Below are 25,006 nucleotides of genomic sequence, written 5' to 3'. Positions count from 1 at the left end.
TCAGTTTCCTTGGATACAATCCTGAACCCATATCACCCTGAATGATTGATTGTGTTCTATCTTTGTGCTAGAACATGACAACACCCTGGATGTTTTATGCCATGATTAAATGTTATGTTGTTATGATGATTGTATAATGAGGTGCACCTGATGAACATGACAAAGCAAATGAAAGGAGTCTGTGTATTTTTCTTCCTTTAGACCTTGATGGTATTTACATGGCCATAATTCGGTAATATTTCTAAAATAATGCATGCATGCTTTACATACAGATCACACATCAACCCCTATGGGTCACATCAACTAAGCCTTTACACCAGGTGCAAAGTTTGAATCGTTAATTTTATTTTTTGCATTCAACTCCACTAGTGGGGGAACGCTTCCAGAAATGAAACCATTCCCGGTTTCAGGATCATGGACAGCTATCATTCGAACGCTATGGCTGCGTTTTGTGACTGAGGTTAAATATTTCATATTCTATTTTGTCATCCATTAGGCTACTTGTTGAGCTGATCCTACTGATCCTGCACCTTCTGAAAACAGACCATTCAGGTGCGTCAGAATGGAACGGTCGCAACTCTAAAGATGTCGCGCACGACACAGCACCTCCAAAAAGTGTTCCAAGAAGAACACGATGGCGACAACTAACCCAGGACCAAGATGACAGTGGACATCAAAAGACAACATCTCTGGCACTTTGCCGCCTAGCAGACACGTAAGCGAAAATCACTGGGCTGACATAGAACCCAGCCCTCATCCGAGAGCCACCGGCGGATTCAAGGCGAACGTAAATGCAGGTTGCCGTAAAACGGGTCTACACAAAGGACCAGTGCTGAGTGCAGGCTAGAGCAGAGGAGGGGGAAGCGAGACATGTTGCTACAGAAAACTAGCATCTTCATCGGAGAGCCATGGAGAACGCGGCCCCATCAAATCACGGCTTAATCTCCTCCAACACATTAATTGAATGTGAATTACAGATAATCGCGGAGGTAAACCAGCAGCACCACCCACGACACAACATTTAAGAGGTGAAAAACGCAAATTAGACCCCAAGTCAATGCATGTTGTGGCAGAGAAACCCCCACGGTGGAGTCGGCCGGTGAAGAAGCGCGTTACCAAAATATGACCAGGGGTGCTTGGACGTGTCTGCAGCAAGAAGACGGCTTCAAAATCTGGCTAGAACCCCGCGAGAACGAAAAGCCATTCACCGACTCAGAGCGGGCCCAGAGATGGCGACTGTCCTTGGCTTCACTCTTGTTTGTAACCATTCTGCTCTCTGATCACTTATGGTTCTGCGCCGAGGCGAAATTGACAAGGACCCGTGATAAGTTTGCATTGACGGACATGGGAGTTTACCCATCTGCAAACCCAATCCCATCATCCAACCTCCATTTAGCACACAGCAGCCTCCGAGAAAACGAATATGCTATTTTTGTAGGGAATTCTACCAAACCTTTGTGGCGACTTGAAACTTGCCATCGCGATAGTTTATCTAAAAACTGCTTTACTTTTGATGACGCCGACCATTTGTGCAAGGACCTTTCGGGAAAAGAAGGGACCCGGACTGTAAATATAAGTGATTTGTACCTTTCCTTTTGTAATTCTTATTCTCTTTTGGATTTGTTTTACGGGTCTACGAGTCCGGACAATTTGAACTGCAGTCTTGACGTGATTATTGATGGCGATGTGGCGAGGTGCAGCCTGTGCGTCCAGGCGTACCAGCGCTACGACCAACACGCCCTGGAGAAATATGAGGAATTTGAGCTTATGACTCAGAAATATGAAACGGATGCATATTCAGTGAGAACATGCATGGATGAATGTAAGGTAGGCTGACGGGGATCGTCCCCCAATCTGTTGGTTTTGCCTAAATAGATGCAGTTTGGTCTCATACAGTCGTTGATCGTCATGGTAACGGATGTCAGCTTCAAGGAGATCCTCTGCTCTCTTACCAGAAGGCTCAAACAGGATGAGAAGCATATGGCCTTATAGTCTAAGGTCTTGCATGTGTGTCTTTGGTTGCTTTTTCCACAATTGAGGAGTTTTACATCGGTTGTGGAATGGGGAAAGGGCAAGGCCTTGAGGTGTCCTAACTTTCCTTCCACAGGCTCCACAATATCACTAGAAATAGGCTATTATTTCCAAGCAAATATCAGCCAGATTTACATGTTAATTCTTTCTGTAAAATGTTGATTTAGATATTTTATTTTGTGCTAGGCTAGTATATGGCAAAGATTACAATAGCTACTACTATTTTCCTATTCATGCATCATCCCGCACCGCACCACACGCAGGTGGTGGTCTTTTTTCAGTATTTGGCTGCGCATGCGGTGTAGCGGCCACTCGGTGCCAGGTGTTCCGCCATGGCCTCTCCACTCCACATTGAGTACATTTCAATAACGTTAACAGGGCACCGGTGGCTTCCATGCCTAATCCGCTGGAAGGGCCTTTCCCCCCGTCGCATTTGGCACAGCTCGTTATTCGCCTGCTGTATGTAGCCCAGGGCAGTCTTATCAGTCGTAAACTCGACAATGGCGTTGACACAGAATTACGACAGCTGCTCTCTTTTTATCACATAATTTATACCTCAAATATGACTATGTGGCCTGGAGGAAGCTCCGAACCTGTAGTATTGTGGTTGGTCAAGAGCCATTAAAATAGAGGTCTATGTTTCAGTGTACCCTTGCCATCTCTATTCGGTAATTGTATGCAACATTCACGAGTAGCTTGCTTGGAAAACATCGTTTATAGTGCATTCAGGGTTTTTGGTGTGTGATTTCCTGTGCCTTTAGAGTTTCAGTATAGAATTGTTGTTTAGTTTTAATGTTATTTTTTTAATAGTCGACAGCCAGACAGCCACCATGGACGTGTGTGAGAGCTGTCCATGGTGCTGAGATCCATCTATAGAAAGGCGACGCTCCAAGCGAATGGCAGCCAGGCGGTCAGTATTCATGAACCAGTCAGTGACAACAAACAAACAAATCATGATAAATAATCAATTAAATAAATGCATTTGCTTGAATATGACTATGATTCTGTATGCACACATAGGCTACAGTAGCGCACCTCATCTTATTCATTCACGTGAAAGATCAACACAGCAGCGGGAGATTGATTCAAAATGTTTTATTCAGCGTTGTGGAAATCGTAAAAAGGCCTATATTGTTGTTGGTTGACTGTTGAAGTGTAATGCTCTTTATACTGATGATGCACCAGTAGATTAGATAGGCCTAGCCTACATGATATCCAAAGCCACACGGGGGGGGGGGGGGGGGGGGGGGGGGGGGCAGTGTGGGATCGAGTTGCTCCTAGACACTGATCTTGGGTCAGTTTCACATTTCCCCCACTAATGGTTAAGGCTAGAATTGGGGGTGGGGGAAATGGGGCATCACCTGAAGTGCTCTATGAAAACAGGTGTCTGTAAACCCGACATATGAGTCATGATAATAGTGTGTGTGTGTGTGTTTGTGTGTGTGGTGCTGAAAAGACAGCTCCCAGCCTCCCACCAATAGGCCAGGAATCACTGTGATGAGGATGCAGTAACAGCCACACTATTTTATGATGATTTTGGCAGGTTACTTTTGGCAGGATGCTTTCGTCCTTGTGGAGCTTACTGTGATTCGACAATGACGAGGTAACAAAACCAAAACATTGGCCTACATGCTCATATTTGTTTGATAATTATCAAGGGACATCTCCATCACTACCAAATGTTGGTTAAGATTAGTTCTCTCTTATCAGTATTTTCAGTTCATTTGTAAAAAAAATAAAAATGTATTTTGAATTTCATCCTCTTTTTCTCGCTCATGCTGTCTCAACCGCTCCTTCAGTACTACCTTCATCCCTGGTTTTGACAGGCAGATGATGGATGTTGAGGACATCACTCTAAACCCCAAAGCATTTTTAACTCAAATACATCTAGTAAGTTGTACTCAAAGTCAATGAAAAGTCATTATCACTTAAAATGTTAATATGGCACTGACTCAAAACGAAATGAGAAGTCACACCAATTCTTTTTTTTAAAGATACAGTATGATAACAAATTAACTTTTTTTTCCCAGCATACTTTTTGGAATTGTTTTTAATATCTGTGTTTATGCATGTACATTGATTGATTGATTCAATCATTGAATTTTTGCATCGATAAGGGAAATGGTTCTTAACCCTAGCAGTCATTATGATTGCAGTTTGCGGGTGAATACAATTCTCAACTGTTGGATAGATGAATACAGGCTAGATTCCAATAGGAATTACACATCACTTTGCAGTCACTAACAAATACAGTCATGGGTGGAAACTATACAAATGGATCAAAAAAAGGCAAGGCACACTGGGAAATTGTTAAAATCAAATCAAACTGTATTTGTCGACTACAACACGTGTAGACTTTACTGTGAAATGCTTACTTACAAGCCCTTCACCAACAGTAAAGTTCAAGAAGAGAAGAAAATATTTACCAAGTAGACTAAAATAAAAAGTAATAATAAAAAGTAACACAATATCGAGGCTATAAACAGGGGGCAGGGTACCGAGTCAGTGTGTGGGGTACAAGTTAGTTGAGGTAATTTGTACATGTAGGTGGGGGTGAAGTGACTTTGCATAGATAATAAACAGTGAGTAGCAGCAGTGCCCCCCACTGCTGCTACTCACTGTTTATTATATATGCATATTCAATGTAAATTGTCTTGTGGCTATTTTATTCATTGTTCAGCAGTCTTATGGCTTGGGGGTAGAAGCTGTTGAGGAGTCATTTGGTCCTAGACTTGATGCTCTGGTACCGCTTGCCGTGCGGTAGAAGAAAAAAACATTTCTATAACTTGGGTAACTGGAGTCTGACAATTTTATGGGCTTTGCTCTGACACCGCCTATTATATAGGTCCTGGATGGCAGGAAGCTTGGCCCCAGTGATGTATCGGGGGCCGTTCTCACTACCCTCTGTAGCGCCTTACAGTCAGATGCCGAGCAGTTGCCATACCAGGCGGTGATGCAACCGGTCAGGATGCTCTCGACGGTGCAGCTGTAGAACCTTTTGATGATCTGGGGACCCATGAGAAATATTTTCAGTCTCCTGAGGGGGAAAGGTTTGGTATGTTTGGACCATGATAGTTCATTGGGGATGTGGAAACCAAGGAACTTGAAACTCTCGACCCACTCCACTACAGCCCCGTCGATGTTAATGGGGGCCTGTTGGACCCACCTTTTCCTGTAGTCCACGATCAGCACCTTTGTCTTGCTCACACTGAGAGAGAGGTTGTTGTCCTGGCATCACACTGCCAGTTCTCTGACCTCCTCCCTATAGGCCGTCTCATAGTTGTCAGTGATCAGGCCTACCACTGTTGTGTCATCAGCAAACTTAATGATGGGAGGATGCTGTTGATGTGAGCCATGACCTGCCTATCAAAGCACTTCATGGCTATTGACGTGAGTGCCACGGGGTGGTAATCATGTAGGCAGGTTACCTTTGCTTCCTTGGGCACAGGGACTATGGTGGTCTGCTTGAAACATGCAGGTATTACAGACTCGGTCAGGGACAGGTTGAAAATGTCAGTGAAGTTACTTGACAGTTGGTCCGCACATACTTTGAGTACACGTCCTGGTAATCCGTCTCGCCCAGCGGCTTTGTGAATGTTGACCTATTAAAAGATTTTGTTCACATCAGCTACCGAAAGCGTTATCACACAGTCATCCAAAACAGCTGGTGCTCTCATGCATGCTTCAGTGTTGCTTGCCTCAAAGCGAGCATAAAAGGCTGGTAGGCTTGCGTCACTGGGCAGCTCACGTCTGGGTTTCCCTTTGTAGTCCGTTATAGTTTTCAAGCCCTGCCACATGTGATGAGCGTCAGAGCCGGTGTAGTAGGATTCAATCTTTATCCTGTGTTGATGCTTTGCTTGTTTGATGGGTCATCTGAGGGCATAGTAGGATTTCTTATAAGTGTACAGATTAGTCTCCCGCTCCTTGAAAGCAGCAGCTCTAGCCTTTAGCTCGATGAGGATGTTGCCTGTAATCCATGGCTTCTGGTTGAGATATGTACGTACAGTCACTGTGGGGACAACGTCGTCAATGCAGTTATTGATGAAGCCAATGCCATTGGATGAAATCCGGAACATATTCCTGTCTATGCGAGCAAAATGGTCCTGTAGCCCATTATCCACGTCATCTGACCACTTCCGTGTTGAGCGAGTCACTGGTACTTTCTGCTTTAGTTTTTGCTTGTAAGCAGGAATCAGGAAGATATAATTATGGTCAGATGTGCCAAATGGAAGGTGGGGGAGAGCTGTGTGTGCATCTCTGTGTGCGGAGTAAAGGTGGTCTAGGATTTATTTTTCTCTGGTTGCATGTGACATGCTGGTAAAAATTTGGTAAAACTGATTTAAGTTTTCCTGCATAAAAGTCCCCTTCCCCCACTAAGAGTGCCGTTTCTGGGTGAGCATTTTCTTCTTTGCTTATGGCCTTGGTAGAGAGCAGTATTAGTGCCAGATTCATTCTGTGGTGGTAAATAGATGGCTACGATGAGAACTCTCTTGGTAGATAGTGTGGTCTATAGCTTATCATAAAGTTACTTTACCTCAGGCCAGCAATACCTCGAGACTTCTTTAAATTAGACATCGCGCACCAGCTGTTATTGTCAAATAGACACACACCCCCACCCCTCGTCATTCCAGAGGTAGCGTTTCTGTTCTGCCGGTGCAGAACAGAAATCGTAGGTCATCAATCGTAGGTCATCAATTTTATTTTCCAATGATTGCACGTTAGCAAGAAAAACGGATGTCAGTGGGAGTTTACTCGCCTACGGATTCTCAGAAGGCAGCCCGATCTGCGGCGCCTTGTCCTGCATCTTTTCTTCACGCAAAAGGCAGGTACCTGGGCCGGTTCCAGTGAAAGCATGATATCCTTCTCGTCAGACTCGTTAAAGGAAAAAGTATCTTCCAGTCCACGGTGAGTAATCGCTGTTTTGATGTCCAGAAGTTATTTTCGGTCATAAGAGACAGTAGCAGCAACATTATGTACACAATAAGTTTTAAAAATTGTTACACAAAACACTTAAAAAAATAAAAAAAAGCACATGTTTGAGTAGCCAGAACTTATCCGGTTTTAAAGTGTAAAGGGTGTGTTTCTCTCTCTCTCATTGATGAGACATGGACAGGGAGTCTTGTCCCAGTGGTGTGTATATGAACTCAGAGGTGTTAGCACGGTCACACACCCTTTATTAACTTCGGCATATATCTCACTGTCCAATTACTGTAAAGTATTACAGAGCTTCAGTATTGGAACAGTTATTCCAACCCCAACAATCATGCTTGCATTCCAAATGGCATCCTATTCCCTATATAGTGCACTGCTTTTGATCAGAGCCCTCAAAAGTAGTGCACTAAGTAGGGAATAGGGTGATTTTTGTGTTGTTTCTATCTTTACTACATGCTTTTGCCATAGATTCACTATGTCAGGCTGGTCCTATATCTGTTTGTGCTGGCTTGCCAATTCCTATTGTCAATGTTTGGTGTGACAATGAGAATAGGAGTTGACAAGATAGAGCAAATAGATCTGGGACCAGGCTAGAGTCGCTATGTGTCACAATATAGCATGCCTGATGCAGTGTGTTCTGTTGGCCAATTGACTGCTGTCACAAGGGGCAGGTTCAAAGAGAGGTCACTCTTCAGAGAGTTGTATGGAAACATCTGGACATAGATACTTGTGGCTCAGTTGGTAGAGCATGGCGCTTGTGGGTGTGTGTGTCTGTGTGTGCATGTGTATGTGTGTGTTTAAGTAGTGGCTGGAACAGAATTAATGGAATGGTATCAGCCATTACTATGAATCATCCTTCCCTCACCACAAGTGAGTGAGTGAGTGATCCCTCTGGATTCCCCCCTTGTCAGACAAACAGGTACAATCAGGGTTGGGTAGGTTACTTTCTAAATGTAATCCATGACAGTTACTAGTTACCTGTCCGATATTGTAATCAGTAATGTAACTTTTGGATTACCCAAACTCAGTAACATAATCTGATTACATTCCGTTACTTTTAGATTATGTTCCCTTTTAGAGGCATTAGAAGAAGACAAACATCTATGTTACCAATTGAACGACATCTATTGCAGGATAAATCAGTGTTAAAGTTTACATAACTGGCCATATATGAATGTTACATTTTACTTTATGGATTGGTGATGTAGGCTTCTTCTAACCCATCGCTTTCTACTTGCGAAAATATTAATCCCCTTGGCATTTTTCCTATTTTGTTGCCTTACTTCCTGGAATTAAAATAGATTTTTGGGGGTTTGTATCATTTGATTTACACAACATGTCTACCACTTTGAAGAAAATATTTTTTGTTGTGAAACAAACAAGAAATAAGACAAAGAAACAGAAATCTTGAGCGTGCATAACTATTCACCCTCCAAGTTAATACTTTCTCCTGGGGTATGTCTCTATAAGCTTGGCACATCTAGCCACTGATATTTTTGCCCATTCTTCAAGGCAAAACTGCTCCAGCTCCTTCAAGTTGGATGGGTTCTGCTGGTGTACAGCAATCTTTAAGTCATACCACAGATTCTCAATTGGATTGAGGTCTGGGTTTTGACTAGGCCATTCCAAGACATTTACATGTTTCACCTTAAACCACTCAAGTGTTGCTTTAGCAGTATGCTTAGGGTCATTGTCCTGCTGGAAGGTGAACCTCCATCCCAGTCTCAAATCTCTGGAAGACTGAAACAGGTTTCCCTTAAAAAATCCCTGTATTTAGCACCATCCATCATTCCTTTAATTCTGACCAGTTTCCCAGTCCCTGGCGATGAAACACATCCCCACAGCATGATGCTGCCGCTATCATGCTTCACTATGGGGATGGTGTTCTCGGGGTGATGAGAAGTGTTGGGTTTGCGCCAGACATAGCGTTGTCCTTAATGGCCAAAAAGCTCAATTTTAGTCACATCTGACCTTCTTCCATATGTTTGGGGAGTCTCCCACATGCCTTTTGGCGAAAACATTTTTGCTTATTATTTTCTGGCCACTCTTCCGCAAAGTCCATCTCTGTGGATTGTACAGCTTAAAGTGGTCCTATGGACAGATACTCCAATCTCTGCTGTGGAGCTTTGCAGCTCCTTCAGGGTTATCTTTGGTCTCTTTGTTGCCTCTCTAATGCCCTACTTTTAAAATATTTTTTAATTTCACCTTTATTTAGCCAGGTAGGAATGTTGAGCACAAGAGAGGGTTCAGATTGTCTAGTCTGGCTGTTTTGTAGGGGTCCAGATTTTGCAGCACTTTCAGAACATCAGCGATCTGGATATGGGTGAAGGAGAAATGGTGGGGGCTTGTGTCTCCTGACCCCTCCTGTCTCCGCCTCCAGTATTTATGCTGCAGTAGTTTATGTGTCGGGGGGCTAGGGTCAGTTTGTTATATCTGGAGTACTTCTCCTGTCCCATTCGGTGTCCTGTGTGAATTTAAGTGTGCTCTCTCTTTCCCTTTTTCTTTCTCTCTCTCGGAGGACCTGAGCCCTAGGACCATGCCCCAGGACTACCTGACATGATGACTCCTTGCTGTCCCCAGTCCACCTGGCCGTGCTGCTGCTCCAGTTTCAACTGTTCTGCCTTCTTATTATTGGACCATGCTGGTCATTTATGAACATTTGAACATCTTGGCCATGTTCTGTTATAATCTCCACCCGGCACAGCCAGAAGAGGACTGGCCACCCCACATAGCCTGGTTCCTCTCTAGGTTTCTTCCTAGGTTTTGGCCTTTCAAGGGAGTTTTTCCTAGCCACCGTGCTTCTACACCTGAATTGCTTGCTGTTTGGGGTTTTAGGCTGGGTTTCTGTACAGCACTTTGAGATATCAGCCGATGTACGAAGGGCTATATAAATACATTTGATTTGATTTGCTTGGGCGGGTTGCTGTGGAGGGTGCCGGGCAGTTGACCGGGGTAGGGGTAGCCAGGTGGAAAGCATGGCCACCCTTAGAAAAATGCTTATTGAAATTCTCAATTATCGCAGATTTATCGGTGGTGACAGTGTTTCCTAGCCTCGGTGCAGTGGGCAGCTGGGAGGAGGTGCTGTTATTCTCCATGGACTTTACAGTGTCACAGAACTTTTTTGAGTTTGTGCTACAGGATGCAAAATGCAGATCCTTGTCTGGTCTGTGAGTTTTGGTAGGCGGCCCTCTCTTGGCAGGTTTGTTGTGGTGCCATATTCTTTCCATTTTTTAATAATGGATTTAATGGTGCTCCGTGGGATGCTCAAAGTTGAGGATATTGTTTTATAACCCAACCCTGATCTGTACTTCTCCACAACTTTGTCCCTGACCTGTTTGGAAAGCTCCTTGGTCTTCATAGTGCCCCTTGCTTAGTGGTGTTGCAGACTCTGGGGCCTTTCAGAACAGGTGTATATATACTGAGATTATGTGACAGATCATATGACACTTAAATAATGACCACCTGTGTGCAATGTAACTAATTATGTGTCTTCTGAAGGTAATTGGTTGCACCAGATCTTACTTTGGGGCTTCACAGCAAAGGGGGTGAATACATATGCACGCACCACTTTTCCATAAAAAAAAAAAGTTAAACAAGTAATTCTTTCATTTCACTGAAACCAATTTGGTCTATTTTGTGTATGTCTATTACATGAAATCCAAATAAAATGTATTTAAATTACAGGTTGTAATGCAACAAAATAGGAAAAACGCCAAGGGGGCGAATACTTTTGCAAGGCACAGTATATGGCTCCTATTGCAGGCTGGTCACTAGAAACACACAACAATTTCAGATATTTGAAAAGGTCCTGAGGACTTCGATATATGCCGTCCTCGGCGCTCACCATAAAAATAACCCTTCAATTATTTTGTTTATTATTTAGTTTGATACTTTCACCAAACCATAGCCCTAACCTTAACTATTCTGAATTAATACCTAAACGTAACCCTTTGAGATGTTTCTGTTTTAACCCTGTAGCCACGCGGAATTAATGTGTCAAAAAACGACGTTCATCCAAATACGTCAAATCCCGAAGTAAAACTATGAGATCAAGTTGCCTACTGACTCTTATAGGCCCCGTTCACACTCAAATTGTACAACTGATGTACAAAATGTTTGACAAAATAGTTCAAACAAAGATATTCTCTGTAACGGTTTCCTCCAGCATCTTCACAAGGTCCTTTGCTGTTGTTCTGAGATTGATTTGCACTTTTCTCTCCAAAGTACGTTCATCTCTAGGAGACAGAATACGTCTCCTTCCTGAGCGGTATGACGGCTGCGTGGTCCCATATACTTGCATAATATTGTTTGTACAGAACGTGGTACCTTCAGGCGTTTGGAAATTGCTCCCAAGGATGAACCAGACTTGTGGAGGTCTACAATTTATTTTCTGAGGTCTTGGCTGATTTTTTTTGATTTTCCCATGATGTCAAGCAATGAGGCACTGAGTTTGAAGATAAGCCTTGAAATACATATCCTCATATTGCATATTAAATATATTATGCTATTGTTATCATATAGAAACATAATGGAATATTGTACATCATGTTAGCATCAACATACATTATTATTTCATTTTTGATACATGTGATATTGGTTCAACCTTAATATATAATGATCATCATCAACAGGGAGAACATATCAGGTGTACGCTAATAAGCTGTAAAAAAATATTTTTTTATTTATAAGACAGTCAATATTCAGACCACTAGCGGTCAATGTTTTTAGATAGGATATCCAGTAACCCTCCCTTTGTAGTAGTAGGATCTCAATGTTACCTCCTCTCCTTGGTAGAGCAACATGCTCAATGCCTGTGTATTTGAGGGAGGAGATGGGATGGTTAGCTTCAACAAAGTGAGCTGCTACTGGATAGTCAATGTTCTTTACACCTGATTGAGCTGCGGTGTTCAGCTATGCATTGTTTGTTGTTTTGTCTTTTCGTTTGTCCTACATAGGCTTTTCCACATGAACAGGTGATGAGATAGATTACTCCCTTGGTCTTGCATGAGATGATACCCCTAACAGGGATCTTTCGACCTGTATGTGGGTGTCTGAAGAAAGACGTTTCTATGATGTTATTACGCTGTGCGCATGAGCCACATTTGTAGTTTCTATTTGAGATAGGTGTCAAGAGTGTCTGAGTGGGCACAGGGGGCATGTCAGATCTCACCAAACTATCTCCAATATTGCGACCACGCTTATAGACCACCAGTAGGGGTCCCTTGAAGAGGTGTGCAAATTTTTTTTCTTGTCTGATTGCAGAATATGTCAGTGCTTTCTCAGGATTGCTTTCATTTTCTCAGAATCCTTGGTGTACTTACGACAAAGGACGGTTGCATTGTTTTTCTTCTTTGGTTGAGTTTTTAGTAATCTTGGTTTTTGAGATATTTTCATCATTGCCGCGTCAAGAGTTTTGTCCTTGTAGCCTCTCATTTTGAATGTATCTGTCATTTCTTTAGCATTTCTGTTAAAACCGTTTAACCCTGCATAACTGGCTATATGGTAGACCATTCTTGAGGGGAAGTGGATGCATACTATCCTCACATAGCAAGGTATTGCGATCTGTGGGCTTTGTGCATAAGTCTGTGTGGAATGCATCATTCTCTTTGATAATCCATCAATCCAGGTAGGATATTTTTCTCTTTTCAGTCTACATGGTGAATTTGAGGTATTTAGAGCTCTCGTTTAGTAGCGTTTGGAGTTCATTTAGTTCCTGCTGACTTCCTTCCCAGAGCACAAAGTCATCATCTATGTAGCTCTTCCATCGAAGTATTTTAGAAAGTAAGGGGTGTGTCTCTGTTTTACAAAGGAATGCTTCTTCAAATTGTCCCACATACAGGTTTGCATAGTTGGGGTGGGGGGAAGGGGAGCCCATGGCTACACCCCGAATTTGAAGGACAAAGTCTGACTCAAAGACAAGTAGTTATGGGATAATACCAGTTCAGGAAGTTGTAAGATGCAATGTTTGGATGGAGCAAGGGTAGAGTCTCTTGTGACTAGTGTCTTTGACATAAGTGTCCTTGACATAAGATGGGAGATTGTCAACCATTGGTTTAACGTGGTAATCCACACATTTAAAAATGTCGGATGTCAGAGTCGATTGCTGCTACAATGACACTTGTTTGTGTAATTTATCGACTGTTTAGAAAGTTGGTATCTTGGGAAATTTCACACATAGAAATTCAACTTCTTGTTTAGTGATTTGTACTGATTCCAAACAGCTTTCCACTGTAGATGAGATATTATGCTGGAATTGCAGGGTAGGGTCACAATTCAGTTTGCAATAGAAGTCACCTTTAAATAGTTGTCGTTCACATAGACACATTTGTTTTGTATACAAACTCCTCCCCCTTTGTCACATGTTTTTATGATAATCGAAGGATCTGGCTTTATGTCCTTAAGGGCCATTCTCTCGTCTCTACTCAGGTTATCATAGGATTTGTGTTTCTGTTTGTCTTTCATTAAGTCACCTATATCATTTTCAACAATCCTACAGAAGGTTTATATGGAGGCATTGCGTTTGGGGTGAGGTACAATTCAACTTTTTTCTCTTAATGTAGTTCTGTCAGAGTTCTCAGATACCTCAGCTGGGTTAATGGCTCCATCTCCTCCTTGACTCACGGTAGGACAGATAAGTCTATTGATTAGCGTGGTAGACCTAGGTATACATCTTACTGATGATGACATTTCAAGTGGAGTCTTTTCCGCAATCTCAGTTTACGGAAAAACTTGAATAGATCTGTCTGGACATTAATGTATGCAGTGGGTACAAATGTTAACCCCTTATTGAGAACACAGAGGTGAGCGGATGTCAGGGTCTTACTTGATAAGTTGAAGACATTTATCTCCTGTTGGACTGTGGGCTCGTCCTGGGTATGAATTGATAGGTGTCGCGGGGTGGTAGTGGATTTCTTCTTCCCCCGACGTATGCGTCGAACCCTCTTACGTGCTGGGGGTGTTGGCCTCGACATTGTCCCCGGTGTCCTTGCCCTCTGTTGTAGAAAAAACACTCACCGTTGGTAGAGGAGCCAGAGTTAGCGCTGTCTGCGGATAGTTGGTCTGTCTGACAGAGGAACTCGGCGTCTGTCGTCGGCTTGTCTCTTCCGTTTTTTTTTTGTTTCTTGTGCTTAGAGTCTCGCCAGAGATATATTAGTCCGTTGTTCTTATCATCCAAGTCGCGTTTATACTTCTTGATTTTCCTTTCCTTCAGTCCGGTCGTAATCTTAGTCTGAAGGTCAGCGTTACTCTTAATGAGATCATCCAGTTTTATAGGGTCATTAAGCTCGACTCGTAGAGCTTGCTGGGAATTTTCAACCGAGGTTGCGATCTCGATAATATCCTTTTTAAGTTGCTCAATGATCCGAGTCATCAGGTCCAATGAACATTTATTTGGTATAGCACACCATCATTCACAAAACTCTACAGTGCTATTATTAGTAGTCCGCGGTGGGATAACTCCATTTCGAACATACTAACTTAAAGTGACGATGTGCAGGTGTGTTCTAGTTTTCTTGAATGAACAGTCTTTGAATTCTTTACAAAGATTTTCCCAGGTGCCTTCTGGCCAATAAAATAGACTCTGTTACTAAAATGTTGTTGGCTGTATTCAAAAAGTCTCCATTGTGAATCATTTGAATTTGGTTCAGTTCCCATGTTGGCTAAGGAGTTGACTGATTGGGGTGCTGTCAGCGAAAGATAATAGTAGATAAAAAAAACAAGAGCTGCCAGACATCCAGAATAATAGTTTGTGTGGAGGTGCTGACTAATGGCGAATAAACTACAAACTATCAAAATAAAGAAAATTGAGGGCCTCCCAGACGACGCTGTACTGCAGCGCAAGCTGTGCCACCAGAGACTCTGGGTTCGCGCCCAGGCTCTGTCGTAACCGGCGACCGGGAGGTCCGTGGGGCGACGCACAATTCGCCTAGCGTCGTCTGGGTCAGGGAGGGTATGGCCGGTAGGGATATCCTTGTCTCATCGCGCACCAGCGACTCCTGTGGAGGGCCGGGCGCAGTGCCCGCTAACCAAGGTTGCCAGGTGCACAGTGTTTCCTCCGACATATTGGTGCGGCTGGCTTCCGGTTTGGATGGGCACTGTGTTAAGAAGCAATGCGGAATGGTTGGGTTGTGTATCAGAGGACGCATGACTTTCAACCTTCGTCTCTCCCGAAATTGGGGAGAAAAAGGGGTAAAATATATAAAAATAATAATAATAATAAAGAAAGTTGCACACTCCATGTATAATCTCCCATCAATTTAATGGGTATTTACTAACGTTTCGGCATCACTGTGTCTTCCTCAGGATAATGTCATGAATACTAGAACCTAATACTAGAATTCTAGATACATAGATCATGTCTTTGTGCTCTGGGAAGGAAGTCAGCAGGAACTAAATGAACTCCAAACTCTACTAAACGAGAGCTCTGAGTACCTCAAATTCACCATGCAAACTGATGAGAGAAAAATAAACTACCTGGATTTTTGGATTATCAAAGAGAATGATGCATACACTTATACACAAAGCCCAAAGACCGAAATACCTTGCTATATGTGAGGATAGTATGCATGTCACAACTTCTGCCGAAGTCGGGTTCCTCTCCTTGTTCGGGCGGTGTTCGGCGGTCCACGTCACCGTTCTTCTAGCCATCGCCGATCTATTTTCACACACACCTGGTTTCAGTCCCCTAATTACATGTTGTATATTTTCCCTCTGTTTCCCCCATGTCCTTGTCGGGAACTGTTTATTGTAAGTACGTGTGCTATGTGTGACTGGTGGGCTACGGGTGTTGTACCCATGTGTTTGCTGTTTTTGTATGCCGCTAGTTATAAATATTAAATGACTCCGGCTATTCAGTTCTGCTCTCCTGCGTTTGACTTCCCTGCCACTAGTTACGCACCCCTTTACAATGCATCCCCTTCCCCTCAAGAATGGTCTACCATATAGCCAGTTATGCAGGGTTAAACAAATCTGTGGCCACCGGTCAGATTTTTACAGCACTGCTAAAAAATGACAGATAAATTCAAAATGAGAGGCTACAAGTACAAAACTCTTGATGCAGCAATGATGAAAATATCTCAGAAACCAAGAGCGGAATTACTAAATACTCAACCAAAGAAGAAAAACATCGCAACCGTCGTTTGTAGTAAGTGCACCAAGGGTTCGGAGAAAATGAAAGCAATCCTGAGAAAGCACTGGCATATTCTACAATCAGACAACAACAAAAAAATCGCACACCTCTTCAAGGAACCCCTACTGGTGGTCTATAAGCGTGGTCGCAATATTGGAGATAGTTTGGTGAGATCAGACATACATACCCCCTGAGCCCACTCAGACACTCTTGACACCTATCTCAAATAGAAACTACAAATGTGGCTCATGCGCACAGTGTAATAGCACCATAAAAACATATTTCTTCAGACACCCACATACAGGTCGAAAGCCATCCCATCTCCTCCCTCAAATACACAGGCATTGAGCATGTTGCTCTACCAAGGAGAGGAGGTAACATTGAGATCCTACTACTACAAAGAGAGGCTTATTGGATATCCTATTGACTCCTAGTGGTCTGAATATTGACTTTGATCTCAGGCCCTTGATCGCAGAACACGTTTTCCTTTATGAACAAGTCTTATGAATTGAAAAAAAAAAATCCAGCTTATTAGCGTACACCTGATATGTTCCCCCTGTTGATGATGATCATTATATATTAAGGTTGAACCAATATTACATGTAACAAAAATTAAACACGAAATTATGTGAAATTGAATGAAACAATAAAAGTATGTTGACGGTAATATGATGTACAATATTCCATTAAGTTTCTATATGGTAAAAATAGCATAATATATTTAATATGCCATATCCTTTTTTTTAACAGTTTCACTAATTGATTTTTATTAACTTAATGATTATGACACATCCCTCACAACTGTCATTGGTTACACTAATTGCTCTGTGTTTCTACATAACCTGGTTCAAGTATTCATGACATTACCATGAGGAAGACACAGTGATGCCGAAACGTTGGTAAATACCCATTAAATTGCTGGGAGATTATACATGGAGTTTGCGACTTTCTTTATTTTAACAGTTTACAGCTTAGTCAGCACCTCCACACAAACTATTATTCTGGGTGTGCGCCAACTCTCTTGTCTCATGCACAAAGTAGATGTCCTTACTGACTTTCCAAAACTATAGTTTGTTAACAAGACATTTGTGGAGTGGTTGAAAAACAAGTTTTAATGACTCCAACCTAAGTGTATGTAAACTTCCGACTTCAACTGTATATCCACAGTAAAACGAGTCCTATATCGACATAACCTGAAAAGCCGCTCAGCAAGGAAGAAGCCTCTGCTCCCAAACCGCCATGAAAAAGCCAGACTACGGTTTGCAACTGCACATGGGGCCAAAGATCGTACTTTTTGGAGAAATGTGGCCAAACAGAAACTGTTTGGCCATAATGACCATCGTTATGTTTGGAGGAAAAAGGGGGAGGCTTGCAAGCTGAAGAACACCATCCCAACCATGAAGCACGGGGGTGGCAGCATCATGTTGTGGGGGTGCTTTGCTGCAGGAGGGGCTGGTGTACTTCACAAAATAGATGGCATCATGAGGACGGAAAATTATGAGGATGTATTGAAGCAACATCTCAAGACATCAGTCAGGAAGTTAAAGCTTGGTCGCAAATGGGTTTTCCAAATGGACAATGACCCCAAGCATACTTCCAAAGTTGTGGCAAAATGGCTTAAGTACTACAAAGTCAAGGTATTGGAGTGGCCGTCACAAAATCCTGACCTTAATCACATGGAAAAGTTGTGGGCAGAACTGAAAAAGCGTGTGCGAGCAAGGAGGCCTACAAATCTGACTCAGTTACACCAGCTCTGTCAGGAGGAATGGACCAAAATTCACCCAACTTATTGTGGGAAGCTTGTGGAAGACTACCCGAAACGTTTGACCCAAGTTCAATCATTTAAAGGCAATGCTACCAAATACTAATTGAGTGTGTATAAAAAATCTGACCCACTGGGAATGTGATGAAATAAATAAAAGCTGAAATAAATAATTCTCTATACTATTATTCTGATATTTCACATTCTTAAAATAAAGTGGTGATCCCAACTGACATAAGACATTTTTACATGGATTAAATGTCAGGAATTGTGCTAAACTGAGATTAAATGTATTTGGCTAAGGTGTATGTAAACTTACGACTTGTATATATATTTCCATTGATTCTTGAAGAATATAACTTAATGGTTTAAGGGGAAACATTTAAACGTCTTGGAATGGCCTAGTCAAAGCCCAGACCTCAATCCAATTGAGAATATGTGGTATGACTTTTCCAATTTGAAGGAGCTGGAGCAGTTTGCCTTGAAGAATGGGCGAAAATCCCAGTGGCTAGATGTGCCAAGCTTATAGAGACTTACCCTAAGAGACTTGCTGCTGTAATTGCTGCAAAAGGTGGCTCCACAAAGTATTGACTATGGGGGGGGGGGGGGGGGGGGGCAGTTATGCACGCTTTCTGTAAATCAAATGATACAAACCCTCCAAAAATCAATTTTAATTCCAGGGTGTAAGGCAACAACATAGGAAAAATGCAAGCCACTGTTGCTACAGTTCGGTTCCCAGGGCTGAGGGCTGGCTCCTGAATCGACTGGCCGCTGATTGAGTTAGCATGTCACTAGCATGGCACCGCCACTAGTCACCGTGACTCTGGCCTTCCCTTACCCCTCCCCTCCCGATGGAACAGCATTGTGGCTGTGTGTGATTGTCTCCTTGGAGGATAAGGCTCTCCTTTCCTCTACTGTTGTGTGTGTGTGTGTGTGTGTGTGTGTGTGTGTGTGTGTGTGTGTGTGTGTGTGTGTGTGTGTGTTTGTGTGTGTGTGTGTGTGTGTGTTGTGTGTGTGTGTGTGTGTTGCGCTATACTACATGCTGTGGGTACACCCTGCGGGTACACCACCCCACCACCGCTCCCTCCCGCCTTTCCTCCCACCATCCCTGAATGAGATACAGCCCAATTCAATCACAGCTACATTATGTTTGTTTTCCTGAATGAGGGAGGAAAGAGGGACGAGAGACAAGGGGAGAGATTCTGTATGTGTTTCTGTGTATATGTGTATAAAGAGAGGGAAAGGGAATGATCCCTCATTCCCTTTCCCTCTCTTTATACACACATACACAGAAACAAGGGAAAAAAGATAGATTATGAGGGAAAAAAGATAGATTATGAATGTGTTTGTGTGTGAGATATATTATTATATTATAGAGGGGAGAGAGAGAGAGAGAGAGAGAGACAGAACGACAACAGCCAAAAGTGATGAGTGAGAGGGAAACTCAGGAGGAGGAGAAGGAGTAGGAGGACTTGACAGGTGTCTCCTTCGAGGGTGGCGGATAAAGATACTGTGACATAGTGAAAGGCAATGAATGATGTCTCAGGATATGTGTGTGTGGTTGTGTAGGATTACAACAGGAAACAAATAGGACTAAACGAAGTTGTCATCTGTGTCTTCATTGTCAGTGTGGTGTACTGTATAAGGTGTGTATACAGTGCCTTTGGAAAGTATTCATTACTCCCGGACTTTTTTCCAAATTTTGTTTCGATACAGCCTTATTCTATAATGGATTAAATAAACAATTCCCCCCAGTAATCTACAGAACAGGTTTTTTAGAAAGTTTTGCAACCCCCTCCCATTCAAACAGAAATACCTTATTTCCGTAAGTTTTCGGTAAGCGGTACCGGAGCGCCTAGTTTAGGTCCAAAAGGCTTCTTAACAGCTTGTACCCCCAAGCCACAAGTCTCCTGAACAGCTAATCGAAGGGCTACCCAAACTATTTGCATTGCCCCCCCCCCCCCAACCTCTCTTTTACACTGCTGCTACTCTCTGTTTATTATCTATGTATAGTCACTTTAATTCTACCTACATGTACTATTAGCTGAATTACCTGGATTAACCGGTGTCCCCGCACATTGACTCTGTACCGGTACCCTGGACTAACCGGTGTCCCCGCACATTGACTCTGTACCGGTACCCTGGACTAACCGGTGCCCTCGCACATTGACTCTGTACCGGTACCCTGGACTAACCGGTGCCCTCGCACATTGACTCTGTACCGGTACCCTGGACTAACCGGTGTCCCCGCACATTGACTCTGTACCGGTACCCTGGACTAACCGGTACCCCCGTATATAGCCTCACTATTGTTATTTAACTGCTGCTCTTTAATTACTTGTTACTTTTATTTTACATATTTTACTTATCTATTTTTTTTACTTAACGTTTATTTTTCAGAACTGCATGGTTGGTTAAGGGCTTGTAAGTAGGCATTTCACTGTAAGGTCTACAGCTGTTGTAGTCGGCGAATGTGACAAATACAATTTGATTTATTTTATTTGATATTCAGCCCATTTGCTATGAGAAGCGAAATTGAGCTCAGGAGCATCCTCTTTCCATTGATCATCCTTGAGATGTTTCTACAACATGATTGGAGTCCAACTGTGGCTAATTCAATTGATTGGACATGATTTAGAAAGGCACACACCTGTCTATATAAGGTCCCACAGTTGACAGTGCATGTCAGAGAAAAAAACAAGTCATGAGGTCAAAGGAATTGAGCGTAGAGCTCCGAGACAGGATTGTGTTGAGGGACAGATCTGGGGAAGGGTACCAAAACAGTTCTGCAGCATTGAAGTTCCCCAAGAACAAAGTGGCCTCTACCATTCTTAAATAGAAGAAGTTTGGAAACACCAAGACTCTTCCTAGAGCTGGCCGGCCGGCTAATCTGAGCAATCGAGAGAGAAGGACCTTGGTCATGCAGGTGACCAGGAACATAATGGTCACTCTGACAGAGCTCTAGAGTTCCTCTGTGGAGATGGGATAACATTCCAGAAGAACAACCATCTCTGCAGCACTCCACCAATCAGGCTTTTATGGTGGAGTGGCCAGTTGGAAGCCATTCCTCAGTAAAAGGCACATGACAGCTCGCTTGGAGTTTACAAAAAGGCACCTAAAGACTCTCAGAGATGAGAAACAAGATTCTCTGATCTGATGAAACCAAGATTGAACACTTTGGCATGAATGCCAAGCGTCACATCTGGAGGAAACCTGGCACCATCCCTACGGTGAAGCATGGTGGTGGCAGCATCATGCTGTGGGGATGTTTTTCAGCGGCATTGACTTTGAGAATAGTCATGATTGAAGCAAAGATGAACAAAGCAAAGTACAGAGAGATCCTTGTTGAAAACCTGCTACCGAGCGCTCAGGACCTCAGGCTGGGGCGAAGGTTCAACTTCCAACAGGACAATGACCCTAAGCACACTGCCAAGACAATGCAGGAGTGGCTTCGGGACATTTCTCTGAATGTCCTTGAGTGACCCAGCTAGAGCCCGGACTTGAACCCGATCGATCATACATCTCTGGAGAAACCTGAAGATTGCCATGCAGCAATGCTCCCCTTCCAACTTGACAGAGCTTGAGAAGATCTGCAGAGAAGAATCAGAGAAACACCCTAAATACACGTTTGCCAAGCGTGTAGCATCATACCCAAGAAGACTCATGGCTGTAATTGCTGACAAAGATGCTTCAACAAAGTACTGAGTAAAGGATCTGTAAATAAGTATTCCAACATTTCTAAAAACCTGTGTTTGCTTTATCATTATGGGGTATTGCGTGTAGATTGGTGAAGGGAAAAACAAATCATTTAATCAATTTTAGAATAAGGCTTTAACATAACAAAATGTGGAAAATGTCAAGTGGTCTGAGAACTTTCCAAATGCCAGTCAAATGATTAGACACACCTACTCATTAAAGGGTTTTTCTTTATTGGTACTATTTTCTACATTGTAGAATACTAGTGAAGACTATGACACACTATGAAATATTACATATGGAATCATGTAGTAACCATCAAAGTGTTAAACAAATCAAAATATATTTTAGTTTTTAGATTCTTCAAAGTAGCCACCCTTTGCCTTGATGACAGCTTTGCACACTCTTGGTATTCTCTCAACCAGCTTCATGAGGAATGCTTTTCCAGCAGTCGTGGATTTCCCACATATGCTGAGCCCTTGTTGGCTGCTTTTCCTACACTCTGCGGTCCAACTCACCCCAAACCATCTCAATCGTGTTGAGGTTGGGTGATTGTGGAGGCCAGGTCATCTGATGCAGCACTTCATCACTCTCCAAATAGCCCTTACACAGCCTGGAGGTGTGTTTTGGTCATTGTCCTGTTGAAAAACAAATGATAGTGCATTAGTAGTGCAAACCAGATGGGATAGTGTATCACTGCAGAATGCTGTGGTAGCCATGCTGGTTAAGTGTACCTTGAATTCAAATAAATCACAGACAGTGTCACCAGGAAAGCACTCCCACACCATCACACATCCTCCTCCATGCTTCACAGCGGGGACCACACATGCGGAGATCATCCGTTCACTTACTCTGCGTCTCACAAAGACACAGCGATTGGAATGACAGATTTCCATTGTTTGTGTTTCTTGGCCCAAGCAAGTCTGGTCCTATTATTGGTGCCCTATAGTTGTGGTTTGATTCCAGCAATTCGACCATGAAGGCCTGATTCACACAGTCGCCTCTGAACAGTTGATGTTGAGATGTGTCTGTTACTTGAAGTCTGTGAAGCATTTATTTGGGCTGTATTTTAAGTTGCAGTTTACTTTAATGAACTTATCCTCTGCAGCAGAGGTAACTCTGGGTCTTCCATTCCTGTGGTGGTCCTCATGAGAGCCAGTTTCATCATAACGCTTGATGGCTCTTGCGACTGCTCTTGAAACTTTCAATGTTCTTGACATTTTCCACATTGACTGATTTTCATGTCTTAAAGTAATGATGGACTGTTGTTTCTCTTTGCTTATTTGAGCTGTTCTTGCCATAATATGGACTTGGTCTTTTACCAAATAGGCTATCTTCTGTATACCACCCCTACCTTGTCACAACACAACTGATTGGCTCAAACGCAAATGAACTTTTAAGGCACACCTGTTAATTGAATTGCATTCCAGGTGACTACCTTCATGAAGCTGGTTGACATAATGCCAAGAGCTGTGCAAAGCTGTCATCAAGGGGTGGCTACTTTATATTTGGATTTGTTTAACATTTTTGGGGGTTACTACATGATTCCATATATGTTATTTCATAGTTTTGATGTCTTCACTACTATTCTACAATGTAGAAAATAGTCCAAATATGGAAAAACCCTTGAATGAGTAGGTGTGTCCAATCATTTGACTGGTACTGTACATCACATAAATGTATGTTGTCGAAATTGAAGTTACTCAGTGGTTGGACCACATCATCATGGTGAATGGTAAATCATAAAGATGAAATACCTGAGTGAATGTATTTCAGGGTTTCACCGTTACAGTTTTTTTCAATTGCTAACAAGCATCGGTCAATACTGAAGCCACTTTTTAAAATCTCTTCACACAGTCTGCATTGCCAACATGCATCTTGGCCGAACAGTTAATCTCACCTCCAAAACTCACTCAAACCACCAAAAGACTTCATGCAGATCTCAAAATAAGCTCATTCGACCATAACACTGGCAACAATTCTCACTCAGAAAGCATACATTGTCACCCATAACACACTGACCTAAAAAAACACTAACAACAGGGACCATTACATAAATGATTCACTTTTTTCTTTGAAGTTTGAATGATTTTTCACATAAGTAAGTATTTCATGATAGAATAAGAATAACACATTTTCACTTTATTGACTGTACTAAAGTATATGTACAAGAATGAATCAATTTGCTTCAGTAGCCTTTATTTTTGTTCTATATCTTTGCATATTGTAATTACTTGTGAAAAATAAAAAGTTAAAAAAACAAATTCCTGAAATTCCAAGGCTGCAATAGTAATTGCAAAAGAATTACATCAACAACATGTATAGTCTAACCACCCATACTGTAAAGTACTGTGGGTGTTCTAGTTCTCACTCTCTCCTGCATTTGGCCACAAGTTCTCATCAACATCACATCTTATGTCTTCTCTGGCGATGCATCTTGGAAAGTATCTTCTGGGATGTCTAATCCAACCCTTGGCAGTCTTCAGGAGAAGTGTCTCCAAACCCTGGAAGTCTTCAGGAGAAGTGTCTCCACACCCTGCATTCATGGCATCCAGTAAGGACATATGGTCATGTGGATGGTGGTCATAAACCTTCCACCTCCACTCAGAGAAAAACTCCTCTATGAGGGTTTAGGAAAGGGGAGAATGGAGGCAGGAATAGTACTGACATCCTGGGATGTGCAGCAAACCAGTCTGTGACTGCAGCAGAGTGGTGGAATGCCACATTATCCCACGCAACAACGATGGTAGGGAGTTTCTTGCCCCCCTCTCCTCCGCTGGCACAAGTCGATTATGCAGGTCATCTAGAAAGTAAATGAGCCCCTCTGTATTTTAGGGGCAATGAGTGGTTTGTGTAACAGCAAACCATCATTGGACAGTGCTGCACACATTGTGATGTTAGCTCCTCTCTGGCCTGGAACATCTACGGTTGCTCTCTGTCCAATCACATTTCTTCCCCTGCAGTGTTTTTTTGCCAGGTTGAATCCAGCTTCATCCACAAAGATGAATGTATGTACAGATTGCCTGGCTTCCATCTCCATTATTCTCCAAAATAGAGTAAATATACAGTTTTACAGTACATTACATTACGCATAGCTGTGTATGTACCCTGTTTGGCAACGAGACTAAAAACAGGACACTTGGGTAGGCTTTCAGCTGAGATTTTCTATATGTTTCAATATGGTTACAGCAGAAATGCACATTTGCCATCATTCTGTTTTGAATGTGTTTTTTACAGTTTTGGAAACAGTGTGTTAGCATTTGAAAAACATGTGCTACAAATATATCGTTTTTCAGGGGGTGGAGTATGAATGAGAAAATAGTTAATGGATTTCGAAGAATGTGGTCAATGAATGCGTTTTGTGTGAAAGCAATGAAAAATGATTCAAAGTTTGGTCCACATACATTTCTGATTCCGCTGACTGTGTGAAGAGTTTTGACAATGTGACTTCAGTTTTA

At 42.5% G+C, this 25,006-nt stretch overlaps 1 protein-coding gene across 1 annotated transcript in view; it reads left to right on the top strand.

Moving 5' to 3' along the window:
* The first annotated feature begins 559 nt into the window (after positions 1 to 559).
* Positions 560 to 25,006, top strand: part of nalf1a (NALCN channel auxiliary factor 1a) — an 86,274-nt gene continuing 61,827 nt past the window's right edge. Inside the window, exon 1 of the mRNA XM_031824602.1 lies at positions 560 to 1,827. Coding sequence (XP_031680462.1) covers positions 1,123 to 1,827 — 705 coding nt within the window. The 5' untranslated portion in view covers positions 560 to 1,122. The remainder of the gene's footprint in view (positions 1,828 to 25,006) is intronic.

The sequence above is a fragment of the Oncorhynchus kisutch genome, linkage group LG5 (genome assembly GCF_002021735.2).
Source record: "Oncorhynchus kisutch isolate 150728-3 linkage group LG5, Okis_V2, whole genome shotgun sequence".
NCBI lineage: Eukaryota > Metazoa > Chordata > Actinopteri > Salmoniformes > Salmonidae > Oncorhynchus > Oncorhynchus kisutch.
Note: the sequence above shows the minus strand (reverse complement) of the source record. Positions and strands in the feature narration are given on the sequence as shown.